General features: G+C 51.6%; 1 protein-coding gene across 1 annotated transcript in view; it reads right to left on the minus strand.

Annotated features, from left to right (window-relative positions):
• RASGRF1 (Ras protein specific guanine nucleotide releasing factor 1) overlaps window positions 1–23,415 on the minus strand; it is a 102,493-nt gene that overhangs the window by 6,895 nt on the left and 72,183 nt on the right. The window contains exons 17-24 of the mRNA XM_052659823.1: window positions 22,858–23,028; window positions 22,283–22,389; window positions 21,765–21,877; window positions 19,399–19,459; window positions 15,254–15,357; window positions 13,666–13,750; window positions 9,496–9,693; window positions 5,654–5,733 (exon numbers count right to left, since the gene is read on the minus strand). Of these exons, the coding sequence (XP_052515783.1) occupies window positions 5,654–5,733; window positions 9,496–9,693; window positions 13,666–13,750; window positions 15,254–15,357; window positions 19,399–19,459; window positions 21,765–21,877; window positions 22,283–22,389; window positions 22,858–23,028 (919 nt within the window). The remainder of the gene's footprint in view (window positions 1–5,653; window positions 5,734–9,495; window positions 9,694–13,665; window positions 13,751–15,253; window positions 15,358–19,398; window positions 19,460–21,764; window positions 21,878–22,282; window positions 22,390–22,857; window positions 23,029–23,415) is intronic.

Below are 23,415 nucleotides of genomic sequence, written 5' to 3' on the forward strand. Positions count from 1 at the left end.
CTGGTGGTCACTCTGCCCCGGGAGAGCTCCTTACAGCTCCCTCGAGGGACTCCCCACAAAGTGCTCTACAGACTCCTCTCAGCTCAGCACACAGCCGCAGCGATCCTCCTTTCTAGCCCATCTCACCTCTGTCTCCTGGTGGCAACTCTGCCTCTCCAGAGGGGATCAAGACAGGGAGGATGGTAGAGCAAGGATAGAAACCTGGTCTCAGTCCCCTGTCTGCTTGCTGTGTGACCCTGAGCCATATCTTTCCCTCTGGTCCTCAGGCTCCCCTTGTACAACAGAGCTCATGTTAGCTGAGACAATTCTAGGTGATCTGAGAGTTGATTTTAGGTGATGCTCGGACACTGTTTAAATAAATTGATTCATATGATGATAAACATTTGATTTTCACGCCCACCACCCAGCATCATGAGTGTCAGCATCATGGTTTTGACACTTCCTAACACTTGCCATTTTCCTCACTCTTTTTTTCTTTTTTGAACAAATAGTAACAGGACTCACTAAGGATCAGAGCCTTGGCATACATCAGGATCTGGTAAGAATTTAATAACATTGTTCTGTTTTCACTGTATTTATTTTTCATGGTAACCATATATATTTATGGCAAATATGCTGGTTTCCCACTTGCTGTTATGATAGATTTTCTTCTTTAAATAAAGAAAATAAATTTAAATACTTATTTCTGGGAAACAGTTAATTTAAAGGAGACTATTAAGTACATGCAAATACAGCTGACACATGGGTATGACAAAGTCTTAAAGGAGGTGGATTTTTGGAGTTTGAGAAATAGTGGAGAGGAGAAATATTATTTGAACTGTCAGTCTTGACTCTTTCATGGATGTTAAAATCAATTTGGAGAGCATTGATCAGATTTTTTAAAAAAGTTTTAAAAAAGAGAGAATAGGGAAATATCTGAGTTCACTGCATGGTCTAAAATTGCTTTGAGACATTTTTGTCCCTGTTAGGCATATATGCGTTTGTATACAGGGTAACACTGTCAAATATAATTTTATTTTTACTGCAGGTTGTGAAAAAGCCGGGGGGGAGTGGGGGGGAAGCAAGAATCATGCTGCCACTGGCAGACCTCTCTGAGTCCTTCCAGCCATTAATAGGTCATGACTGTTGTCAGGTGGGCCAGAAAGTTTGTTCCGATTTTTAACATCTTATGGAAAAACCAGAATCATCTTTTTGGCCAGCCCAATACATGCCTGGTTTTCCATCAAACTCCAAATCTGAAGCACAGGCTGGTGGATCTGATGGAGAAAAGAGTTCAAAGGTCTTAGAAGACACTCTGGGGCTGGAGGGCTGACTGGTGGGTTCTGGGGGTGCCCCACTCCTCCTGCCCATGGTGGGCACCAGGCAGCCTGGAGAGCTTGGAGGACCTCTTATCTTGGACAGAGGCAGAGGGAAGGCCGAGTGACTGCTCGCTGACTGTGAAAGACTGAAGGAAGCAGGATGTTTCTGAATGCCTCACGGGGTGCTGACCACCCAGACCAGTGAAAAAATACCTGGGGTACTCGGGCCACTCGGTGATTTCCCTGAATGATTTACTGGGTGTTATGATCCAGGTGTGGAAAGATGATGGGTGGGCAATTTAGTCACTTGCATGTGGCACCACCAGTCCCGGACTCTATTCTTGTTCATCACCTACATAGTGAGGGGCTTTAGGGAACAGCACACTTCATTCAGTCATGTACACGCACCCCAGAGTCCAGAGCCATGTGGGAAATATATGGTGTTGTCAGAGTGGCTAGAGTAAGGGGCGGTGGGGGCAGAGAAGGCTGGAGGAGGGCCCCCGAAGGGCAGTACTGTGTGGACACAGACCGTGCTGAGCATCTGAGTATACAGGGAAGTACAGCTGGGGCTTTGTGTGGGCAAAACACCCGATGTGTGGCTAGCTCTGAACTCTCCACGTGGGCATCTGGCCTGTTGGGTGGGGTTCAGCCTTGCCTTGCATCAGGGCCTGGCCAACAAGGCTGTTATGGACAGAGGCAGAGGCCTCGCATGCCTGTACCTGACGTTCTAGGGAGCAGAAAGAAAGTGCCCACCCCTCAGTCTAAAAGCTGCTTCTGGTTTCCCAGGCAGCATCTAAACATGCATGCCAACACCTGGTGACTCCTGGCACCTGGATCTTATCTATGAGCGTTTGGGGCCCCCAAGCCTGATGTTTCTGCCAAGAAATTCCTGATGATGTCAAAGGGGATGAAAGAAGTGAGCTGGCATCAGCGACTGAAAGTAAGATGCAGCTGCCTGATGGGGTTCTCCACTGAACCCCAGGAAAGGGATGGTGACAAGCAGGGGTCACCCGCTGCTTTGCCCCTCCAACCCCATCCCTGGCTGTGGGCTGGACTGCCCTCTCTTACAAGCTCTGGTCTGGGATCTCCTCTCTTTCTCAGGGAGGGGATGAGGGCCACCAGGAGCTGGGCTAGAATCCCAGGGGTCAGCATCAACAGTTCTGGTATGTGGTGCAGGGAAATCAGGTCCTCAGATTTTGGGGAAATTTTTTTTTTGGTAATGGATTGGGAGTGGGGTGGGGCTCAGAATCCAACGTTGGTTTTTGGCACGCGGATTCTACCTGCTCTGTAGTTTCTTGAGCAAGAGACTAGGCTTCGCTCTGTGGCCACAGGCTGAAAATAAAGATGCAAACAGATATTTGCTCTTGTTGGAGCCCCTGAAACTCCAGGACTGTGGATCCATCATATCCACGTACATAGATGGATGTCCACACCATAGGAGGTCGTATGAGGTGGGCTGATGCTCGGCCAGCAGACTTGCTCCCCCAGAGCTGTTCCCATCCTCCACTTAGGGGAATAGAGGGGAAGGGCTGTGACAGGAGCAGTGAGAGCCTGGCTCCTGCATGCCCTCCACTGGCATCCTATTCAAACTAAAGACAGACAAGCATCTGCTGGGTTAAGATTACACAGATGGGCAAAGCTGGAACTGGCCCCTCAAGAGCTTGTGACCAAATTTTACAGCAAAATGTTGTTGAGTGGAGCTGTGGGCAGCTTCTGGTCACTCAGTAGATGATAGGAGGGGACAGTCTTGTGGGTTTCACCAGGGTGTGGTTTGAGGAAGGAGAAGGGGGAGATCACATCCATGTGGGGGCATCAGGGCAGCGGACTGACGGGGTGCACACAGCAAGCCTTGTAGCTGCCCAGGAGATATTTAAGAGTAGCTGGGGACAGGAGGTAGGATTTGGGGGTGCAGTCTTGGCTGGTAAAGCTAAAAGGCCATGCGCTGGCCTGGGTGCTGCATAAGGCTGCATATTATGATAGACTAAAAAGGACACCCGGGACATCAGAACAGGTCTGAGGACCCACGGACCCACACAGTGAGGCCCATCATGAGCTCCTTGTCTGGGCAACTCACCAACTGTGCCCACCTACCACTTCATGCCCTCTGACCTCTGCCCTGCGCCTGGTGACATGACCCCCAAGTCGTCACATACTGCTGCTTTATGCGTAAATCTTGGTGCTTCCGGAGTAAAGGGGGATAAACACATGTCCCAATCTGTCCTTCTCCTGCCTGGCCTGGCCTGCATCTCCATAAGGCAGGAACCTGGTTTGCATAAAGGTCTCAGCGGCCAGAAAGCCTGAAGGCCACCTGTGCCCTGCATGGCTGGGTGAAGAGGCGTCTAGGAGAGGCACTTACACAAGCCCACGGGGAACCTGAAAGAGGGGAGACGGTCAGGATGGGGACGCAGACAGAATGGGGGCCACGGAGGCGGTGAGGCCGTGGCGGCGCTGGGCGAGGAAGCCATGTGAAGGAGGCGGATGGAGCAGCACCTGGGGGCGGACGCACGGACGGACGGACGGACAGGTTGGTGAATGCGGGGGCAGCTCCCCACAAGCACAGTCCACGGGCCCACAAGCACAGTCCACGGGGGCTCGCAGAGCCCGGGCGGAGGAGACACGGCCGGACAGCACAGATGGGTAGAACATCTGTCTGAGGACACAAACAAAGTGAAGATGATGGTCAAGGCGATGGGACACAGAGCCAGCACAAACACCAGGGATGACAGGAGAGAAATGAGAAAGGTGGACGGGACTGGCAGGGAGGGGGCGTGGGGTGCTGAAGTCACCAGAGGGGCTAGAGGTGCGAAGGGTTCCATCCTCAGGTGCTGGGGGCTTTAGTGGGCTGGTGTGGGCAGTGGTCATGGGGTCCATCTTGGAAAGGAGGGGAGGTGCTCCTGGGCTCCATTGGAGCCAGGGCCCTGGGGTCTCCCAGGCACTGGGAGGTCCAGCAAGTGGCCACCTAGGAACGGAGAGCAAGGGCGAGGGCCAGCCCAATAGGCCATGTGCTCGAGTGCCCGAGAGGAACACGGAGGCAGAGACTAGTGGAGGAACCCCAAGTGAGCACCTAACGAGAGTGACGGCAAACCCATGTTTCAGGTGAGTGTGCAGCCTCAGCATGTGACAAGGGGCTGAGTCACTGCTGCCCGAGGACAGCCGGCCTGGCCTCTCAGGCAAACCACAGGGCACTGGCTTGGGTCAAGGCCCGGCTCTATCACCATTTCCCCCAATCCTTTGGCCAGCCACTAGCCCCTCAGTGTCCTCGTTTGGAGAAACATCATGGGAGATTTTGTCTCACAATGTGGTTCTCAGTGGGGGCAATTGTGCCTCCCTGAGGGTATCTGGCCATGTCTGGAGACCTTCCTGGTCCTCATAACTCGGTGGGGGCGGGGGGAACGGGGGCACTGGTCCCATGCGTAGAGGCCAGGGATGTTTGCATTCTTTCATGCACAGGACAGCCCTCACCACAAAAACTATCCTGGTCTAGGGACTTCCTTGGTGGTCAAGTGGTTAAGAATCCACGCTTCCACTGCAGGTGGTGTGGGTTTGATTCCTGGTCAGGAAACTAATATTCCACATGCCCCAAGACTGGGGAAAAAAAGTAAAAGAACCTGCCTGTCAATGCAGGAAATGGGGGTTTAGTACCTGGGTCGGGAAGATCCCCTGGAGAAGGAAATGGAAACCCAGTATTCTTGCCTGGGAAATCTCATGAACAGAGGAGACTAGTGGGCTACAGTCCACGGGGTCAAAAACAGTCAGACATGCCTGAGTGACTTAAAAACAACAAAAGGACAAGAGGACCGAGGCTGAGAAGGTTCACCTCCTGGGCAGTGTTAACGGGGCCAGGGAAGTCACCAACTTTGCAAACTGTAAAGTGTCAATTACTGGTAAAATCGTATTTGTTTGATTCCAAGATGCCGTTATCTGTAAAATGCACTCTTGTTTTGATGACTAATTATCAAGTACAAAAAGAAAATGCAATCATATGAAATAAACGCATTGACTATGAGATGTAGCCTGACATCAGAAATAGTAAAATATAAAATAAAATGTGCATTTTGGAATCAAGGAATCCTGCACCTCTATAATTGCCATCACACCTACCACACTTCTCAAGGCTATTCCTGGGTCTCTCTCTGGAAATGCCCCAACACCATGAATTTGCTTTGGGAGATGATGGAGGACAAAGCTGACCTGCCCTGGGGGTCTGGGGATGCATAGGGATTGGTCTTGTGGGCAGACAGATGGACAGACAGACAGACAGGCCTCCTGCTCCGGCCAGGTGAGGCACATGAAAGCCTCTGTAATGCAATTCTATGATTTAAAAAAGAATGGTGACAAAATGACACACAACTTACTTTTTCAGAGCTTCTCTCAGATTCTTAAATCTGCCCTCTGATGACACAAGCTTTTGGAGCTTGTCAATCAAAGCTTTAGTCTGGAAGGAATTAGAAGCATTTACTAGCACACAGCACAGGTCAAAGCCCACGGCTCTGGCCCACACTCCGGGGCCTTGTTCCATCTTGAGATGGGGCAGGTGGGTTCGGGGACTTCCTGGGTCTAGCAACTTGACCCTGAACTCGTGAGGAGGTGGACAAGGATCTTTGCTTTGTGTGCCCATGCTCATACATCTTTCAGAAACTGTGGGTGGGGCCAGGAGGGTCCAAACACTGGGGTCCTGAGACCTGGGCTGTTGGGAACGATGTGATGGGTAACTCCAGAGAGTTGGACCCAGAACAGGGTATCACTGATGTTTCACCATCATGACCTTTCTCATCACTGTACCCAAATGATGTGACCATCTCCTCACACCTCCACTTTTATATATCAGGGGCACCACCCAAATTTAACGGGCTTCCCAGATGGCACTAGTGGTAAAGAACCTGCCTGCCAATGCAGGAGACATAAGAAACTTGGGTTCGATTCCCGGGTAGGGAAGATCCCCTGGAGAAGGGCATGGCAACCCACTCCAGTATTCTTGCCTGGAGAATCCCATGGACAGAGGAGCCTGGTGGGCTACAGTCTATAGGGTTGCAAAGAGTCAGATGAGTGGAACAACTTAGCGCATCAATTTAAGAATCAAGAAAAAAAAAAATGGTGAATAAACTTATCATCAAAGAAGAAAAGACCTTGATGGAAAAGAGTAAAGTCTGCAGCAGAGGGTCCTCTCTGCCAAACGACCAAGGCAGGCCCCACCCACACATTAGGTGGGGACACTCAGGTGGCTGGTGTTTGTCTTAAGGGTCCAGGTGGGTGCTGCGGAGCGTGTCCTGGGTTGAGCCTGGCTTTGTGCTGCTTCCCCCGCACGACCTGGGGAAAGTCCCTCACTTCAGAGCTCCTCAGCACCCTCATTTACAAAATGATGAGATGAGGAGTGACTTCCTTTCCAGCACCAAGCCTCAAGATCCAGAACATGGTTGAGAAATCGGGCCAGAGACCTGCCATGCACCATAGGATTAATTTTTATATGAGAAACCTACCCACAGAAAACAACAAGCCAAGTCTTCATTCGGATGGAAGAAGAGATCAGTGTGTGCTCTTCAAGGAGAAAGAATGGCAAAACACAGTCCCTCCATGCTGGTCCCTCCATGTCAATTATAAATGTGGTCGCCTGGTTTGGACCAACCCTGCTCAAAGCAAAAATGTATTCTGGGTCTGATGAAAGAGCCACATGCTTCCTAGCATAGCAAGAAGCCCCACCAGGCCAAGGGTGGATGATTCTGCTTTCCAGATGGCTGCTCTCAGATGCCCAGGCCAACCTCCACCCCAGGCTCCCAGCTACCCTCCTCCACTTGGCCTCTTTCCAGAGCTGTGCCCTCACTTCCTCTTCTTTCCCGTCCACCTGCAGAGAAATGAGATGCTGCAGCTGAGGCCAGATGTGGGGACTGAGGGTCAGAGCCCTTGGTGGGCTCTGTTGCCTTCATACTCAATACATCCATAGGCAAGTTCACACTCAATGTACATCCAGAAAATGGAAGGGTGGGTCCAGATGTTCCTTAAGGGCAATGCTCATTCAGATAGCTTAGAATTGTGGGTGACACAGCAGTTACACACACACATAGCTCCAGGTGAGGCATCACCATGCTCATTTTCATTCTTTTTCAGTTGCTAAGTTGTGTCTGACTCTTTGCAACCCCATGGACTGCAGCATGCCAGGCTCCTGTGTCCTCCACTATCTCCTGGAGTTTCTCACGTCCATTGAGTCATTGATGCTACCTAATCATCTCATCCTCTGCTGCCCGCTTCTCCTGCCCTCAGTCTCTCCCAGCATCAGAGGCTTCTCCAATAAGTGAGCTCTTCACATCAGGTGGCCAAAGTATTGGAACTTCAGCTTCAGCATCAGTCCTCCCAATGAATATTCAGGGTTGATTTCCTTTAGGATTGACTGGTTTGATCTCTTTGCTGTCCAAGGGACTCTCAAGAGTCTTCTCCAGCACCACAATTTGAAAGCATCAGTTTTATGTGCTCAGCCTTTTTTGGTGCTAGTGGTAAAGAACGCACCTGCCAAAGCAGGGGATGTAAGAGATGCAGGTTTGATCCCTGGGTTGGGAAGATGTCTGGGAGGAGGGCATGGCAACACACTCCAGAATTCTTGCCTGCAGAATTTCATGGACATAGGAGCCTGGTGGGCTACAGTCCATGGGTCTCAAAGAGTCGGACACGATTGAGTACTTACACACACTGGCTGGCCCTAGGTCTTGAATGACATCCTGGAGGCAGGCCAGATCACACACCTTGCCCTCTGACTGCCCTCAAGTTGCACTCTCCTAAGAGAATGGAAGACTTTAGGATGGCCTAGGCAATTCCCTCCCAGCTCCATGACAAGGGTGATGTAGAGAATAAAGCCAAAAAATTCCCAAACCCCCAGTGGGATGGGAAAACAAAACCTGGTCAGAGGGCCTCTGGAAAAGATGACATCATTCTGATGGAACAGGGAAGAAGAAGAAAGATGCTGACCTGAAATAGGTCACTCGGACTCTGCCCATAGCCATGTTTGAACCTTGACAGACTGAACAGCCTAAGTGACCCGCGGGTTCTACAGTAGCCTCGCTCAACCTCAGACTCCAAGAATTCACGAGGTCATGTGCCACATGTGGGCTGATGTGGCCTGCTGCCCTGAGCTCCTGCACTGCCAGCCCCTGCGCTTCCACTCGCAAGAGAGGCATCTTCTAGCTTTTGTCCTGAGCCCGGCATCCCTGTGTGCTAAGAAGCAAGTGGCCCAGCCTCACTGGGTGCGGTGCAGATAGTAGGGGTGCTCTGCAGTCCTGCTGTCCTCTGGAGGTGGACTGACTGGTTGGCAGTGGAAAGGCAGCAGAGATGTCCCAGGATACCCTGAGTCTGGCTGTTTATCCAAAGAAGAGGGATTTATGGACCTGCTGCCTCCCTGGGGCATGGAATCATGAGCTGTCATTGGCATGAGAAGAGTAGTGAGGAGCGGGTGATGAACAGACCCAAGAGGGGACACAGCATGCCAGTTCAGAATGGCCCAGATGAAGCAGGCTCCTTGGAGACCCTGGGCCCCACACAGCTCACCTGGCTATAAGACCAGACACTATATTACTGATGCCTTTGGAGGCATCCCCTGACCCCTGGTGGTCCCTGTCTAGCTTTCAGGGACATCCAGTGCACCCAGGAGGTGGCCCAAATGCCTCCTCTCAGGAGAGCTGCCTCCTCATGACCTCAGGGCATAGAGCTCTATTCCTGAGGAAGACTCTGCCTTATGGCTTTTCAGAATCAGGTTCTGAGTGAATAACTGTTAAGTTCATATATAAGATCAGCAACTGTCTAATGGTAACAGGGACAAGTTAACTCTCTAGGGGCCAGAAGGGCTGCAAAATCAAAGTCTGAGGAGAGGACTTGTAGGATCATCTGATTACCATGTTGGTAACCTGCAGGTTTGGACTGAGATCCCCCAAAAGTCACCACTCCTTTGTCCCAACTCAAGGAGAAGAGTGTTGGGAGCAACAATTACTGTCATATGTCCCACTCTGAGGTACTGACTATTCAAGTGGGAATTAAAGTCCCACAGGGTGCTGGTGCCACACTGTGGGCCTGATATCTGGTCTCAGGTGAAACAGGAGAAGAGGTTCTCTGGTTTACCTGAAGTGTTGGCCCTCACCCTGTCCTTCATCCACCTATGGATGGTGGCCCTCTGGTCTCCCTGCCCCAGCCCCAGCCCAGCCTCGCTTCCTGCTGGTACCTGCTTAGAGACTTTGAGCCACGTCTTTTTCAGCCGGAAGATTGCGCTCCGGTTCATGGACGAGGTGATCTCCAAAACAGCGTTGTAGTTGTGCAAGCATCGGCATATGTCGGCCACGGCCACCCACTTCTCGATGGTGCTCACCCTCGCATTGATGTCCTCGTTGCGGACGATTTCTGAAGCGATCAAGTTACTGATCTTTAAGTCCGTGCAATAGGACAAGAAAAAAAAGTAAAGGGAATAAGTACTGTAAAGATGATAAATCACCATTATTTGCAGATGAAATGATCATTTGAAAATTCCCAGAAGAATGAATTGGAAAACTGCTAGAATAACCAACAGAGCTCGTCAGCGTAGCTGGTTAAAGATTCAGTATACAAAAATAACTTTTAAAAATATAGTAGCAATACCAAATTGGGCTCCAAAATCACTGCAGATGGTGACTGCAGTCATGAGATTAATAGATGCTTGCTTCTTGTAAATAAAGCTATGACAAACCTAGACAGCATATTAAAAAGCAGAGATATCACTTTGCGGACAAAGGTCTGTATAGCCATAGCTATGGTTTTTCCAGTAGTCATGAGAGTTGGACCATAAAGAAGGCTGAGTGCTGAAGAACTGATGATTTCAAATTGTGCTGGAGAAGACTCTTGAGAGTCCTTTGGACAGAAAGGAGATCAAACCAGTCAATCCCAAAGAAAATCAACCCTGACATTGGAAGGACTGATGCTGAAGCTGAAACTCCAGCACTTTGGCCACCCTATGTGAAGAACTGACTTACTAGAAAAGACCCTGATATGGGGGAAAGATTGACAGCAGAAGGAGAAAGGGCCAGCAGAGGATGAGATGTTTGGATGGTATCACCGACACAATGGACATGAGTTTGAGCAAACTCTGGGAGAGTAGAGGTCAGGGAAGCCTGAAGTGCAGCAGTCCTTGGGGTCACAAAGAGTTGGACACCACTGAGTGACTGAACATCAGCATCAATTAGAAAATACAATGAAAAAGATATCACCTTTAAAATACCACTGGGAATCTATAAATTACCTGGAAACTTTAATGGGAACTATGTAGGATGCTCCATGAAAAATAAAATCATCAAAGGTAATAAGAGGATTAAGAAAGAAAAGGATTAGAGTTCAAAATGGGAATGTAAATATGTCTTTTTTCAAAACTAACAAGCATGTTCAATGCAATCTAATAAAACATGCAATGGGAGTTATCTTGAAAGTCTGACAAAGTGATTCTAAAGTTTATCTGGAAGAACAGTTAAGAAGAGTGAAGGTCTCAGGGAATCTCCCACCATACAACTGAAGCTTGGAGAAGACAACACTTTGGGGCAACCCTTGTCTCATTCACATATCCAAGGACTCCTCTACCCTGCCTACAAAGCAAATAATCACATATACACAAACAAACTAAATGCAGGCTGGACTTGGAGCAGCCAGGGGCTGGGGAGGTAGTGGAAGCTGGAGCTCAAACATCAGAGAACTAGAACTGCAAGGAACTGGGGCAGCAGGAAATACTAGCCTTGCCTGTACATTTCTTTGCATTTCCTTTGAGTCTACCATCATTTCAAAATAAAAAGTACAAAAAACACGACTTGTTATTAAAAAATAAAGAGGACACTTACAGATGAGTATAAATTATAGGGCTTTACCACCCAGAAATAGTCTTCTTTAGAAAAATTTTTAAAGGATGTACATAAAGAAGAATGAGTTATCAAATGATGTAAGAATGGAAAACTACTGAAATGAATCAGGAAGGAATGATAGCACAAAATAGCACACATATTATAAGACTTAATTACATGGAAATTTTTTTCCATAAAGAAAATACTGAATTCAAAACAGTTTTACACATTATATAATTTTTTAAAAAAGGAATAGATTAGTCAAATTTTCCAGAGAAGAGAGAATGAAGGAATACTTGCTAGTTTATTCTATGAAGCTAGTATAATCTTGATACCAACACCAGATACAGATAATTTTAGAAGAAGGAAAAAGTACACATCCTTTTGTTTAATATAACATGAATATGTTAGCTTTGTCCATGGAATGCAAGGATGTTGACTATTAGAGAAAAATCTATAACTGTCATTCATCACATCAATAGATTGAAAGGAGAAAAGCCATATGACCATCTCAATAGATGCAGAAGAAAGTTGATAAAATGCAATACTTATTTATGGTAAAAACCATTATTAGCAAACAAGGAATAAGAAAAAGAATTTCCTTAACTTGATAAATAAACAAATTCTATCCTAAGTGGAGAAATGTTAGAAGCACTCTTTAAGGTGGTTCAGACAGTAAAGAATGTGGCAGACCCGGGTTCAGTCCCTGGGTCAGGAAGATCTCCTGGAGAAGGAAATGGCTACCCACTCCAGTATTCTTGCCTGGAGAATTCCGTGGATGGAGGAGCCTGGCGGGCTACAGTCCATGGGGTGGCAAAGAGTTGGACACGACTGGATGACTAACACTGATAGAGATTAAAACCAAGAACAAGATTCACTATCACCATTTCTATTGAACACTGTGGTCTGGGGGCCAGGTCTAGAGGTACCCAGAGTGCAAGTGCATGCACCTGAAGGTGAGAAGTTCCTTAAATTTGTCCCTGAGCACTTCATTTGACTCACACCAGTTTCAGCCCTGATCCTGGAGATCCCAGCCAGTTACATTCACCAAGACCAAGAAGACTTCCCTGGTGGTCCAGTGGTTGAGAATCTGGCTGCCAATGCAGGGGACACAGGTTTGATCTCTGGTCTAGAAAGAGCCCACATGCCACTGGGCAAAGAAGGCCATGCGCCACAACTACTGAGTCCAAGCTCTAGAGCTGGTGCTCTGCAACAAGAGAAGCCTGTGCACCGCTACAAAGAGTAGCCCTCATTCTCACTGCAACTAGAGAAAGCCAGGGTGCAGCAACCAAGACCCAATGAGGCCAAAACAAATAAATCAATTAAAATTTAAAAAATTTAAAGGAAGATTTGTTTTAAAAGGTAAGACAAAGAATTAAAGCCAATAGGGCTGGAACCCAGCAAAGACAAAAGCAAACCAAACCCTGTGTCAGGGAGAGATTAAGAAACAGAGTTTCAGGCCATGATTATCACCACCAAAGGGGCGCCCATTCTGTGCACCTGAAAAAAAGGTGAATTTTTAACAGAGATGGCCACACGCCAGGTAGTGATGAGGGCAGTCCTCCGGAGGTGGATTGTATGGGTTCAAAGTGGGCTCTCCTGCTGATGACTGGGGATGAAATTTAACCTCCTCAAGCCTTGGTTTCTTCATCCATAACAGAGAATAAGAAGATGAGGCTGATGAAACCCTGAGCACAGTCCTGGCACGTGGTCAAACATGTAATAAATGCTCACTCCATAGTCTCGTCCTTTACTTACTTGAGTCCTGGGCACACAGCGGGGGAGGGTGGGGGGTGGAGAGGGACTTTTTTGCTGCCTCCTGCTGTGGTTAGAGTTGTGGGTCAGGTGTGGTCAGACTCAGGCCTTGTATGTGTTTCCTGAGGGCCCCGCCCACTTCATCTCTCCTCTCTCCTGCTGCACATGCTGTTCTCCACTCTGCAGCTGTGTTCCTGACAGGGCTCCTTCTCCGAGCTCCGACGCCTGCATTGTCTGTTTCCTCCCAGGATGAGGGTCCGCCCCTGGCTGTGGTTGGCGTCATGTGGCTTTGACCAGGCAGTCAGGACAAGTGGGATCATGTGCTCCCACTTCCAGCTATCAAAGGCTCTTGTGTTGATGATTAAATGCAAAGGAATGAAGAAGCTAAGTGCAAACACCCTTGAGGTTGTCACGAGGCCAGGAGTGGACGAGTCCCTGTGGTTGCAAGCGCTGGAACTAGCGCAGATGTGGGGAAATCAGGAAGGGATATTTTCCCCAGAACTGGGGCTTTGCAGTGGAGGAAGGCCATGAGCTACCAGACACGGGTCAGAGACCTCAGGCATTTGCCCTTCAGAGTCTTGGTGTCTTCATATCTAAAGTGTGATGACAACCCCATCTTTTAGAATGGGTGTGAACTTTGAAAGAAATTATTTTGCATATAATTCACAGGCCCAGAGAGGAAACAGGTGCTATGGATCTAGCAGGAGTACAGACTGTTCTGAGGGTCCCACCAAAGAGAAACCTGCAGAAAAAGGCACTGCATCCCCCACCCCTATACTCACATCATTGAAATGCTTAGTGGTTTTCATGATATAAGGGGTCCTCTCATTCTTTTCCAGTTTCATCCACCCTTGTCCGAAGAACTCCCTGTAGGAAGTAAGGGAGAAACCCAGAGTGGGTGGGGTTAGGTTTGTTCCTACTGATTTCTCTTCTGAGTTCTCTGCTTTTTGAAGTGGTCATTACTGGGGAGTAACTTTCTGCAAAGCCTTTGAGAGGAGGGGACCTGGGGTCAGGTCTAGCTGTGCCCCGTACCAGCTGTGTGGCTTTGGGTAAGCCCTTGGGGCCTCAGTTTCCTCATCTGTGAAATGGGAACAATGACAATACTCTTCTTACAGGGTCAAGGAGAGGCCGAACTGAGATTTGGTGCTGAGAGCACGTCAGGTCTGGTTTTGGATATTGTTTCTGACAGGGAGAATCCTCCATTTTAAAGTCACATTGCAGAAGTTGGTCTGCAGAACAGGAAGGACAGAAGGCCACAGAAAGGGCCAGACAGATGGATAAAGGTGCCTGCAAGCCATGCCACAGCGTGTTCTGGGAATGGCGACTTCACAGGACCACAGGCTGTCCAGGCCTCCAGGACAAGCTTCTTATTTGACAGTGACCGTGAAAGAGTTCCATGGGCAAGAGTGAGCAGTAACTACTACCCAGAATAACTACTGTCTCTACACCTGGGAGATGTGGCAGCTGTATAAAAGGCTGACACTCCACAACCAGCTGGGGCAGCACCCGTGTCAGTGGGGGCCTCCGTGTGTGTCCGGTGGGGCTACCTTTCTAGAAGGCAGAGATCTGGAGTCCTGAGATGATTTATGACCTCAGAATTGGTGACTCCAATTTTAGAAACTATTCTGGGACACTTGTCAGAAACCCAGAGACATATTTAGTTATGAGGAGGCTTTCTGACCCCCACCTGTAAGTATAAAAGTGAAATCTAAAAAAAAAAAAGTGAAATCTGAAAACAGCCTCATGGCTTGGTGCACTGCCAGGGAATACAGTGTACTTATTAAAAATGGTGTTCACAGATACCATTTTGGCATAGGGTCAGATGAAGAAAAGGAGATACAAATTATGTAGGTGGTACAGTTATGACTACCTGGGGGTGACTGACTACAGGCCAGAGGAGGTATTGATCAGGCCTTGGGGCTTCTTCAAAGGCCAGAGCTGTCCCCAGAGTCCATTCCTGCACATGGATACACACATACACATGCATGTGCACGCATTTGCTCCTATGTACATACGTGCACGTATGTGAACACATACTCTTTCTAGACCTCCAGAAAAGGAGCACAGAGCTAGAGATGCTTCTGGAAAATTGTGTGTGTATCCAAGTGTGTGTGTGCATGTGCATGTGTGTCTGTGCGTGTGTGCATGTGTGTGTGCGTGCACAGGTGCAGCTGGTAGGGAAGGAGGGAGCCTGGGGACAGGAAGGGACAGGAATCCTTCATCATCCCTGCCGGCACATGCACTTCTGCTTCTCTCTGTGGAGCATCAACCATGCAGCTCTGGAAATCTAATGCACATGCTTCAGGAGGGGGACTCAGCTGTGATGGTGCCTGAGGAGGAAGGTGCGGGCTGGAACCCATGCCCACTCACTCATAAGGGATCTTCTTGAAGACGAGGTGGTCCAGCAGGGTCAGTTGCTCCGCAATCTCCAGGGCCGAGTGGTTTTCAAAGGGCTCAGCCTTCACGCCTTCAGCCTGAGAGGAGCAAGGTCCCAGTCAGGCCCGCGAGGGGCCCCTTCTGGCTTTGGGGCCCCTTCCTAGAGGGAACATCCTTCTCGATTCTGGTAAGTGGGAGGGTGAGGCGTGACTGGGGAGGGCCCCCCACCACCCTGGGAGACTGGCCAGCAAGGGACGGTGGGAGCTGGGAACCATCATCTGCTGTGCCCCGTGTGTGTGTGTGTGTGTGTGTGTGTGTGTGTGTGTGTGTGTGTGTGTGTCTGCAGGCCTGTGCTGCACTTCAGTCACTCATGAGGTCATCCTTACGCCAACACACGGGTGAGACCACAGAGGTGTCTGGAGGTTAATGACTAGCCCAAGGCACTCAGCCAGGTTGATGGGGACAGAGCCCGGGCCGTCTGATTCAGGCTGGAACCTGTTTCTCCCTTCGGGTCCTGCCTTTCCACACCTGCTTCACAGAACTTCCTTTTAAATTTCTTTAGGGGAGGACTCACAGGTGCAATGACCTCCTGTACCTCTGACCCTTGTCTACAACACAGCTGTTTGCCTTCATCCCAGGTACAAGTCCCTGCCCTAGGGCCACCATGGACACCACATTTAAAGGTGACCACTCCTCAAGCCCTTGACCGGGGAAATCTTCAGGAAGCACTCTCAGGAAGCAATGTCCCCATGGCTGGGATCAGACAAGAGGAGGTCTGCAGCCCAGAGGCCTCTGGGAAAATCTGGATCCGGAAAGGGTAACTGGGCTCTCATGGGAGGAGAGTCAGGAACACGGATGCCCCTGCTCCCCTCCTGGGTGCTGACTGGGCTGTATAGGAGGAGACAGCTAGCTATCCCACCCAGAGGGCCCAGCCAGTTGCACTAATGACAAGGAAAGTGGGGGTGACCCCGTGTCAGGGGAACAAGCCTCCATTCTGGATGGAGTCTTCTCGCCTACTTCTCAGCAAATGGTCATTGAGAACCACCCAGGCAGATCCTTGTGAGATGAAAAGACCAGAAAACACAGTCCAGGCTTCAGGAGCTCCAGGCACAGGCTCAGAGCAGGGACAGAATGTGGGTAAGTGGAGGAAAGAGCTCCTACTGCAGCCTGTGTGTGGTGTGTGTGATGTTGTATGTATATGTGTGTGGTGTGTACGTGTGTGTGCATGGTGTGGAATGTACATGGTGTGGTGTGTACACGTGTGTGATGTGTATGTGTGCATGGTGTGTGTATGCATGTGCCATGAGTGCTGTGTACATGTGTGTGGTGTGTACATGTGTGTGTGGCGTGGATGTGTACATATGTGTGTGGGGTGTGTGTGCAGGTGGTGGGCATCAATGTACTGCCCCCAACAGAGTTGCCCTGGGCCAGGCACGGTCTGTGCAGAAGTCCAGATACAGGAGACTGGGTGTGAGGACACAATGCTATCAGGAATGACAGTTCTCAGGAAGGCAGTGGAGACATGGGGATGAAAGCGGCATGGGCCACCTGGGATGCACAGGACCCTCATGATGAGGAGCCCGCAGCCTCTGAAGCAGAGGCGACAGGCAACCAGCACAGCCCACCCTGAAGGCCCAGGCCTGTCCTGGGGTGAGGCCGTGAGCTGGGGTGGGTGCCCAGGGCATGGACACCTGAGGAAGGGGCCTGGCTGGGAGGTGCGCTGCCTAGGAGGAGCTGGCCAGCCCTGGGGAGGGGCGAGGCCTGGAGCAGAGGCCTGTGCGCATCGTCACAAGAAGCCCCTCTGCTCTCTGGAGGGCCCTGGGGCCTCCTCCAGACTAGACGTGCCCCACGCAGGCCCTCAGATTCTGGGAACCATGTCAGGGTTGGGCAGGGAGCTGGGGGCACAGCTGGGTGGGTGGGCAGCCCTTTGTTCTAGAACAGACTTGGCCACACATGAAGTTGGAACGAGGGCCCTCAGGCTCTTGACGGGTGAACGTTCCGGTCAGGCCCCTGCAGTGTGGCTGCTGCCCTGCGTGGCCTGGCCGGGATCCCTGGGCGGGTGCCTGGGGCACCTGCAGCACTGCTCTTGGGGTTGGGGTGCAGGCAGGGCGCCAGCTGCCCCACGGATGGCTGCCCCCACCCCCAGGGCCAGGAGAACCCTCTCTAAGAGTCAGGAGCGGGGACGGGAGGGAAGCAGTGGGTACAGGACTCAGAGGCCTGAGTCTTCCCACTGGCTACTCTGAACAGGCTGGATATATCACTCAGTCTGACGAGTGGGCCTCCACCTCCGGGGAGGTCAAAGGTGGCCCTGAGCTTCCTTGGTCACAGTGATGGGCAACAGGGGCCCAGAGGGGGCCCAGCCAGGCCCTGGAAGCACACAGACCATCATCCCTTCCACTGCAAGGAACCCTGCCTCGAGCTCTGCCCGGGGTCCCCTCACTGCCAGGCAGGTGGCCACCTACCGTGACCCCGGCTTAGGTCACTCCACCTCCCCCTGCCTCAGTTGCCTCTTCTGGAAGATGGGGATAAATATACAGATCCACAGCACTGTTGAGAAGAGTCCTTAAGACTCTAGCACACAGTGCGGAGCCTGTCCACCCCAGGCCTGACTTCTTACCCTCCTCCTTCCGGGGACAGTGTGAGCAGGGACAGTAGGGGCTGGTTAGGGGAGATGTGAAAGCAGAAGATGAAGAAAACAGAAGAGTTGGTGTTATCAGTTGAATCTCCCTCCCCAAAAGATATGGTAAGTCCCCTACATATGAACCTTCAAGCTGTGAACTTTCAAAGAGGTGAACATGTGTTCGCATGTCCGGTCGTGTGAGTGAGTTCACGTGTCTGGCGTGTACTGTCACGTGTACGCATCCTCTACAAGTGCTTGTGCTGTATTTACCGTACAGCCCTATACAGAGGATAGCAGTGCAGTGTCTTTATTTCAAGTCCAGGATGTCCAGAAGCAACTGAAAAAGCAGAGGTGAGGAAGCTGGTACTACTGTACTTGTCAAGGTACTATACTGTAAGATTAAAATGGTTTTCTTTAATTTTGAATTTGTTTCTTAGGTATCATTTGTGTGAAAAGTATTATAAACCTATGACGATACAGTACTATATAGCTGACTGTGTTAGTTGGGCACCTAGGCTGACTTCGTTGGATTCACGAACAAGTTGGACTTACGAGCATGCTCACAGAACTCGTTTGTATGTAGGGGACATACTGTATGCTGAAGTCCTCAACCCTGGGACCTGTGACCGTGAACTTGTTGGATATAAGGCCTTCAGAGATGTACTCAGGTAAGGCGGGGTCACTAGAGCGGGCCCTCATCCAGTATGTTGTTACTGTTGTTCAGTTGCTCAGTCATGTCTGACTCTTTGAAAGTGAAAGTGTAGTCGCTCAGTCCTGTCCGACTCTTTGCCACCCCATGGACGGTAGCCCACCAGGCTCCGCCGTCCATGGGATTTTCCAGGCAAGAATACTGGAGTGGGCTGCCATTTCTTTCTCCAGGGGATCTTCTCAAACCAGGGATTGAACCCGGGACTCCTGAATTGCAGACAGACGCTTTACCGTCTGAGCCCCCAGGGAAGCCTGACTCTTTAAGACCCCATGAACTGTATGCAGCACACCAGGCTTCCCAGTCTGCTACTATCTCCACGAACTTGAACTTTGCTCAAGTTCATGTCCGTTGAGTTGGTGATGCTATCTAACCATCTCGGTGTCTTTCTAAGAAGGGGAAATTTGGACATAGGGCCAACACACACAGAGGGAAGAGGACGTGGAGATAGCCGGGGAGGAGATGGCCATGTGACAACCGAGGCAGAGACTGGAGATCCTCTGTTACGAGCCCGGGAATGCCCAGGGCCACCAGACGCAGAAGAGGCCCAGGAAGACCCTCCCCTGGAACCTCTGGACGGAGCATGGGCCCAGCAACACCTCAATTCCAGACTTCCGGCCTCCAGAACTATGCGAGATTAAAATTCTGCTGTTTTAAGTGCCCCATTCTGGGGCTCTTTGTTAGGGGAGCTCCAGGAACCAATACAGGGGATGACTGAGCTCCACTGGGGGGTCTTGGGAGTGGGATCCTGGGAGCCAGGTGGCCAGGGAAGGACAGACTTGGCCAGCGAGCGAGAGGGCAGGCCCGGCTCACCATCTGTGTGATCTCCTCCAGTGTGATCTGGTTGTCACCTGGGTCGTCCTGGGTCAGAGTCCTGGGGGGTGAGAGGGAATGATGAGCCCCGAGCAGCTGGTGACACCCCTTGCCTTTGGGCAGTCCCCTCCCCACCGCCGCACACAACCCACCTTGCTCTCTGTCTCTGCTCTGCCATTTCCGGGGCCAGGAGCCCCCTTGCCCCTTTCTTGTCATTGATGTCTTCAATGATTCAGCTCCCTGACCCTCCTGGCTGGGTGAGGCCCCCCCTGGGGCTCCCTCAGCCCCTAGGCTTCCTGTGGTCTCAGCCCCAGGCTCCCCAGCTGGGAACAGCCATGTCTGTGGCTGGTCCACTCCTCCAGATCCACCAGGAGCCTCTGAAAACAGGCTGATGTCCCTTCTGTCCCTGTAGCTCAGGTACCTGGGCCTGGGCTTGGCATGTGGCCGATGCACCAGCCGGTGGGGTGAGTGGAAGGAGCTTTAGGCTGGAGCATCAGAGAAGCCAGAGGTGCTGGGGAGCTTTCCAGACAGGGGGAACAGGGGAGAGCAGCAAGGTGGTGGTCAAAGACCCAGAGGTGGGAGGCTGTTCACAGCGACTGAGTAGTGGGTCCTGAGCAGTGGGTCCTAAGCAGTGGTGGGGATGAGGGCAGAGCTCCTGCGTCAGGCCAACATGCTGAGCCCTCATTCTGACAGCGATCGTGAGTTCTGAGGATGGGGCTAAAGAGCCAGACCGGGGCTGGGGGACAGTCTGGAGGCCATAGGGCCTGCCTGAGCCACCCACACTCTCCCTCCAAGGAAGTAGACCCACAGCTGGGGCCCTCTGGGTCCACCATCCACACCAGAGCCCGCTTGACTCCCTGCATCTAGCAGCAGTCTGAACAAGCTCCCTGTCCGAAGGTCATTTGACCTGACTTGACCCATAGGCCTAAGGTCCTGGCATAGTCCTGCACGTCTCCTGGGACGAGGAGGAAAGGCACAGAGGACCTGGGGGCCGACTGTGTGTGTGTACGTGTGTGTGTGTGTGTCTAGGCAGTGGGTACAGCAGGGAGGGTGGTCTGGAAGCGATGCTAGGATGTGGAGCCTGCAGGAATTATGGGCCTGTAGCCCAGGCCTCAGGAAAGCAAATTGGATGGTCTGGCTGGAGGAAGCCTGGAGACTGGGTTGTCGGCCAGAAAGTAGATGCAGGTCTGGGTCAGAGACTGTGACCACGGGGCAGAGAGGGAAAGCTGAAGCTGGACAGGAAGTGAGGTCGGGTGGCCTGACCCTGAATCCAGACACCTGGGCAGGGCCAGAGGGCAGCCTGAGTCAGCAGGGGTGAGCGGTGGGTGGACCAGGGCCTGCATCTGACACCCCTGAGACCTGCAGAGGTGATCTCACCACAGCCCTGGAAGTGGGTGTTGTTCACCCATTTGGCAGAGGAGGAAAAACGAGGTTCACAGACAGGACTTGCCCGAGGACACACAGAGCATCACTCAGCCAGCAGGGCTTGGATATGTGCCACCTGACCTCTGACCTCTGCCAGGAGAGGCCCAGTCTGGGACAGGAGGAAATAGGATAGGTCTGGGGACAATTTAATTCAATTCGACCATATTCCCTGGAGCACGAGACAGGCTCGCCAGTGCAATTGGACAAAGCCCTCCTCCGTGACAGTAATGTTCTTTTAAAAAAAATTTGTATTTTAGATTTTTTTTAATTTAAAAATTTTTATTGGGATACAGTTGTGTCACTTTCTGCTGCACAGCAAAGTGAATCTGCTATATGCATACATATATCCCCCCTTTTTGGGATTTACTTCCCATTTAGTGGAATCTGGAGTGTTCTTTAAGCTGCTCCCTGTGGAGGCACCAGCTCCCTGTGGCTCATGTGACTCAGGAACTAGAGTTTAAATTGTATTTAATCTTAAATATTTACTTTTATTTATTTGGCTGAGCCAGGTCTTAGTTGAGGCATGTGGGATCTTTAGTTTTGGCATGTGGGATGTAGTTCCCCGACCAGGGATCAAACTTGGGCCCCCTGCATTGGCCACCCCCCAGTCTTAGCCACTGGACCACCACAGAAGTCCCTATTTAATTAATTTAGATTTAACACCCATACATCACTAGTGGCTATCACACAGGTCGGCGTGGAGTAAATGGGTATCAGCAGTGGGTGTGGATGGGGAAGCAGGCACCCTTTTTGTCTCTAGGTCTGAGGTGGGCAGGTGGAGAGAAGGACACACATGGACAAGCCACTCCAGATCCTGGCTGAAGGGGTGTTGACCAGCCCCCAGGCTGCCCAGGGCTCTGAGATCCTCCCAGAGCAACCGCCTGAGGAGGTCCTCTGGTCTGGGGAGGGCCCTCGTCCAGCAGGCCTTCCCCAGCCCCCACCTGATGATGTTGGCCGCAGCCTTCCGCTCCTGGGTCAGGAGCTCTGGGTCATGCATGACCTCCTCCAGGAAGCTGATGACCTTGCATTTGAGCTCGTCGTTGGTCTCAAAGTCCTGCAGGGAAGACAGGAGGGTGGCTCTGGCTACTGTTCCAGCTGCCCTGAGGTGCTGGGCAGGAGGATGCAGGCTCTGCCCACTCAGGCTTCCTGCCTCATCTCCCTCTTCCCCAGCTGCCTGCCAGGCACCAGTGGAGCCGACTGACCTGGAGGTGAAAGGTGCTGCAAGGTCAAGGAGCATCCCTTGATTGCTGCAGCCCTAGGCCAGGCCCTGGGAGGTAGCCTTGATGTAGACAGAGGTGGAGAACAGAGGCCCCTTATCCCCTAGAATGTCCTAGGTCCCCTTGTAGGGGATCTGAGCGGGCCCTCCTGAGAATATCAGGGCAGCTAGTTCCTGGGTCAGTGATCTTGGGTCCCCAGCAGCTCGCCTGGATTGCGGGGCGTCCCTGGGGGTCCCACCTACCTGAGAATGCTTGGACACCCAGTGTCGGAGCACGTTCAGGACGCGGTTGGTGGCTGCTCTGCGAATCACAAATTCTTTGTCTCCGTTCCTCTGGTCAGGGGGGAAGCCTGGCACACAGGTGACAGAGAGGGGAAAGGGTAGTGAGGATAAGAAACCCCAGATCTGGGGGAGCCAGGGGAAGGACGGGGGTGCTCTGGGTGGGGGATGAGAAAATATCTGACAATCAGCCCAGGTTCTGACCCAGGAGTCTGGATGGCTCAACTTCCTGTGGACACAGTCCTCACAGGCCCGCTTCTCCCGGACCTCTGCAGCTTTCAGGGGCCGCTGGAGGATTCTGGTGGCCTCTACTCCACCATGAAAGTGGGAGGCAGAGCAGGTGGCCAAGCATCTGTCAGGCAGTGGGCTTGACTCCAAGCAGAGGTCTGCCAAGTCGCAGAGCAGGTGGGTGGGGAGGAAGGGGCCCCCAGGCAGGAGGCTCAGCACTGCCAGAGCCTGGGGCAGCAGGCACTCCATATCAGAAGGGGGACAAGCCCCTGGGGTGGTGCTGTCATCAAGCTGGTGAGCCAACCCGGTACCTGCACTGGCCAAGGACATCCTCCGGTACTTCTCCTTGTTCGGGGTGCCCTCGTTGGCACCCGCAGTGGCTATCGCGAAGGCAGAGGCTGCTGACAGGGCGCTGCGGTTACTGTCCAGCTCGCGGCAGGAGGTCATGACCACTCCATTATTGTAGGAGAAGAGGGGGAACTCTGTGGGGAGCAGGGGATCAAGCCTCAGCCTTCGCTGGTCCAGCCTTCGGCTCAGGAAACCATGGGTCTCAAGGCTAGAAAGGCCTCTGGACAGGCAGGCTGCATTCACTGCAACCAGGGCTGGTCAGGCGGTGGGCATAAGGTCTGGTCTCCTGCTGTGGTCCCCGAGGAGGGACACACCCATGCCACCCTGTGTCACCCCAGGGCTGCCTCAGGGCAGAGAAAGCCTCTGTCTGCCTTTTTCTGCTTCTCCTGCTGAGATGAGAAGGTCCCACTAGCCCTCCTGCTTCTGGAGAAAGTCCAGCCACCCTTTGCATCTCTTTGCAGCCCCAAACCTTTTACCTTGTAGGCCCCGCTGGGCCAAGGTCTACTTAGGGACAGCTTCGT

This window comes from Budorcas taxicolor, chromosome 21 (genome assembly GCF_023091745.1).
Source record: "Budorcas taxicolor isolate Tak-1 chromosome 21, Takin1.1, whole genome shotgun sequence".
Classification (NCBI taxonomy): Eukaryota; Metazoa; Chordata; class Mammalia; order Artiodactyla; family Bovidae; genus Budorcas; species Budorcas taxicolor.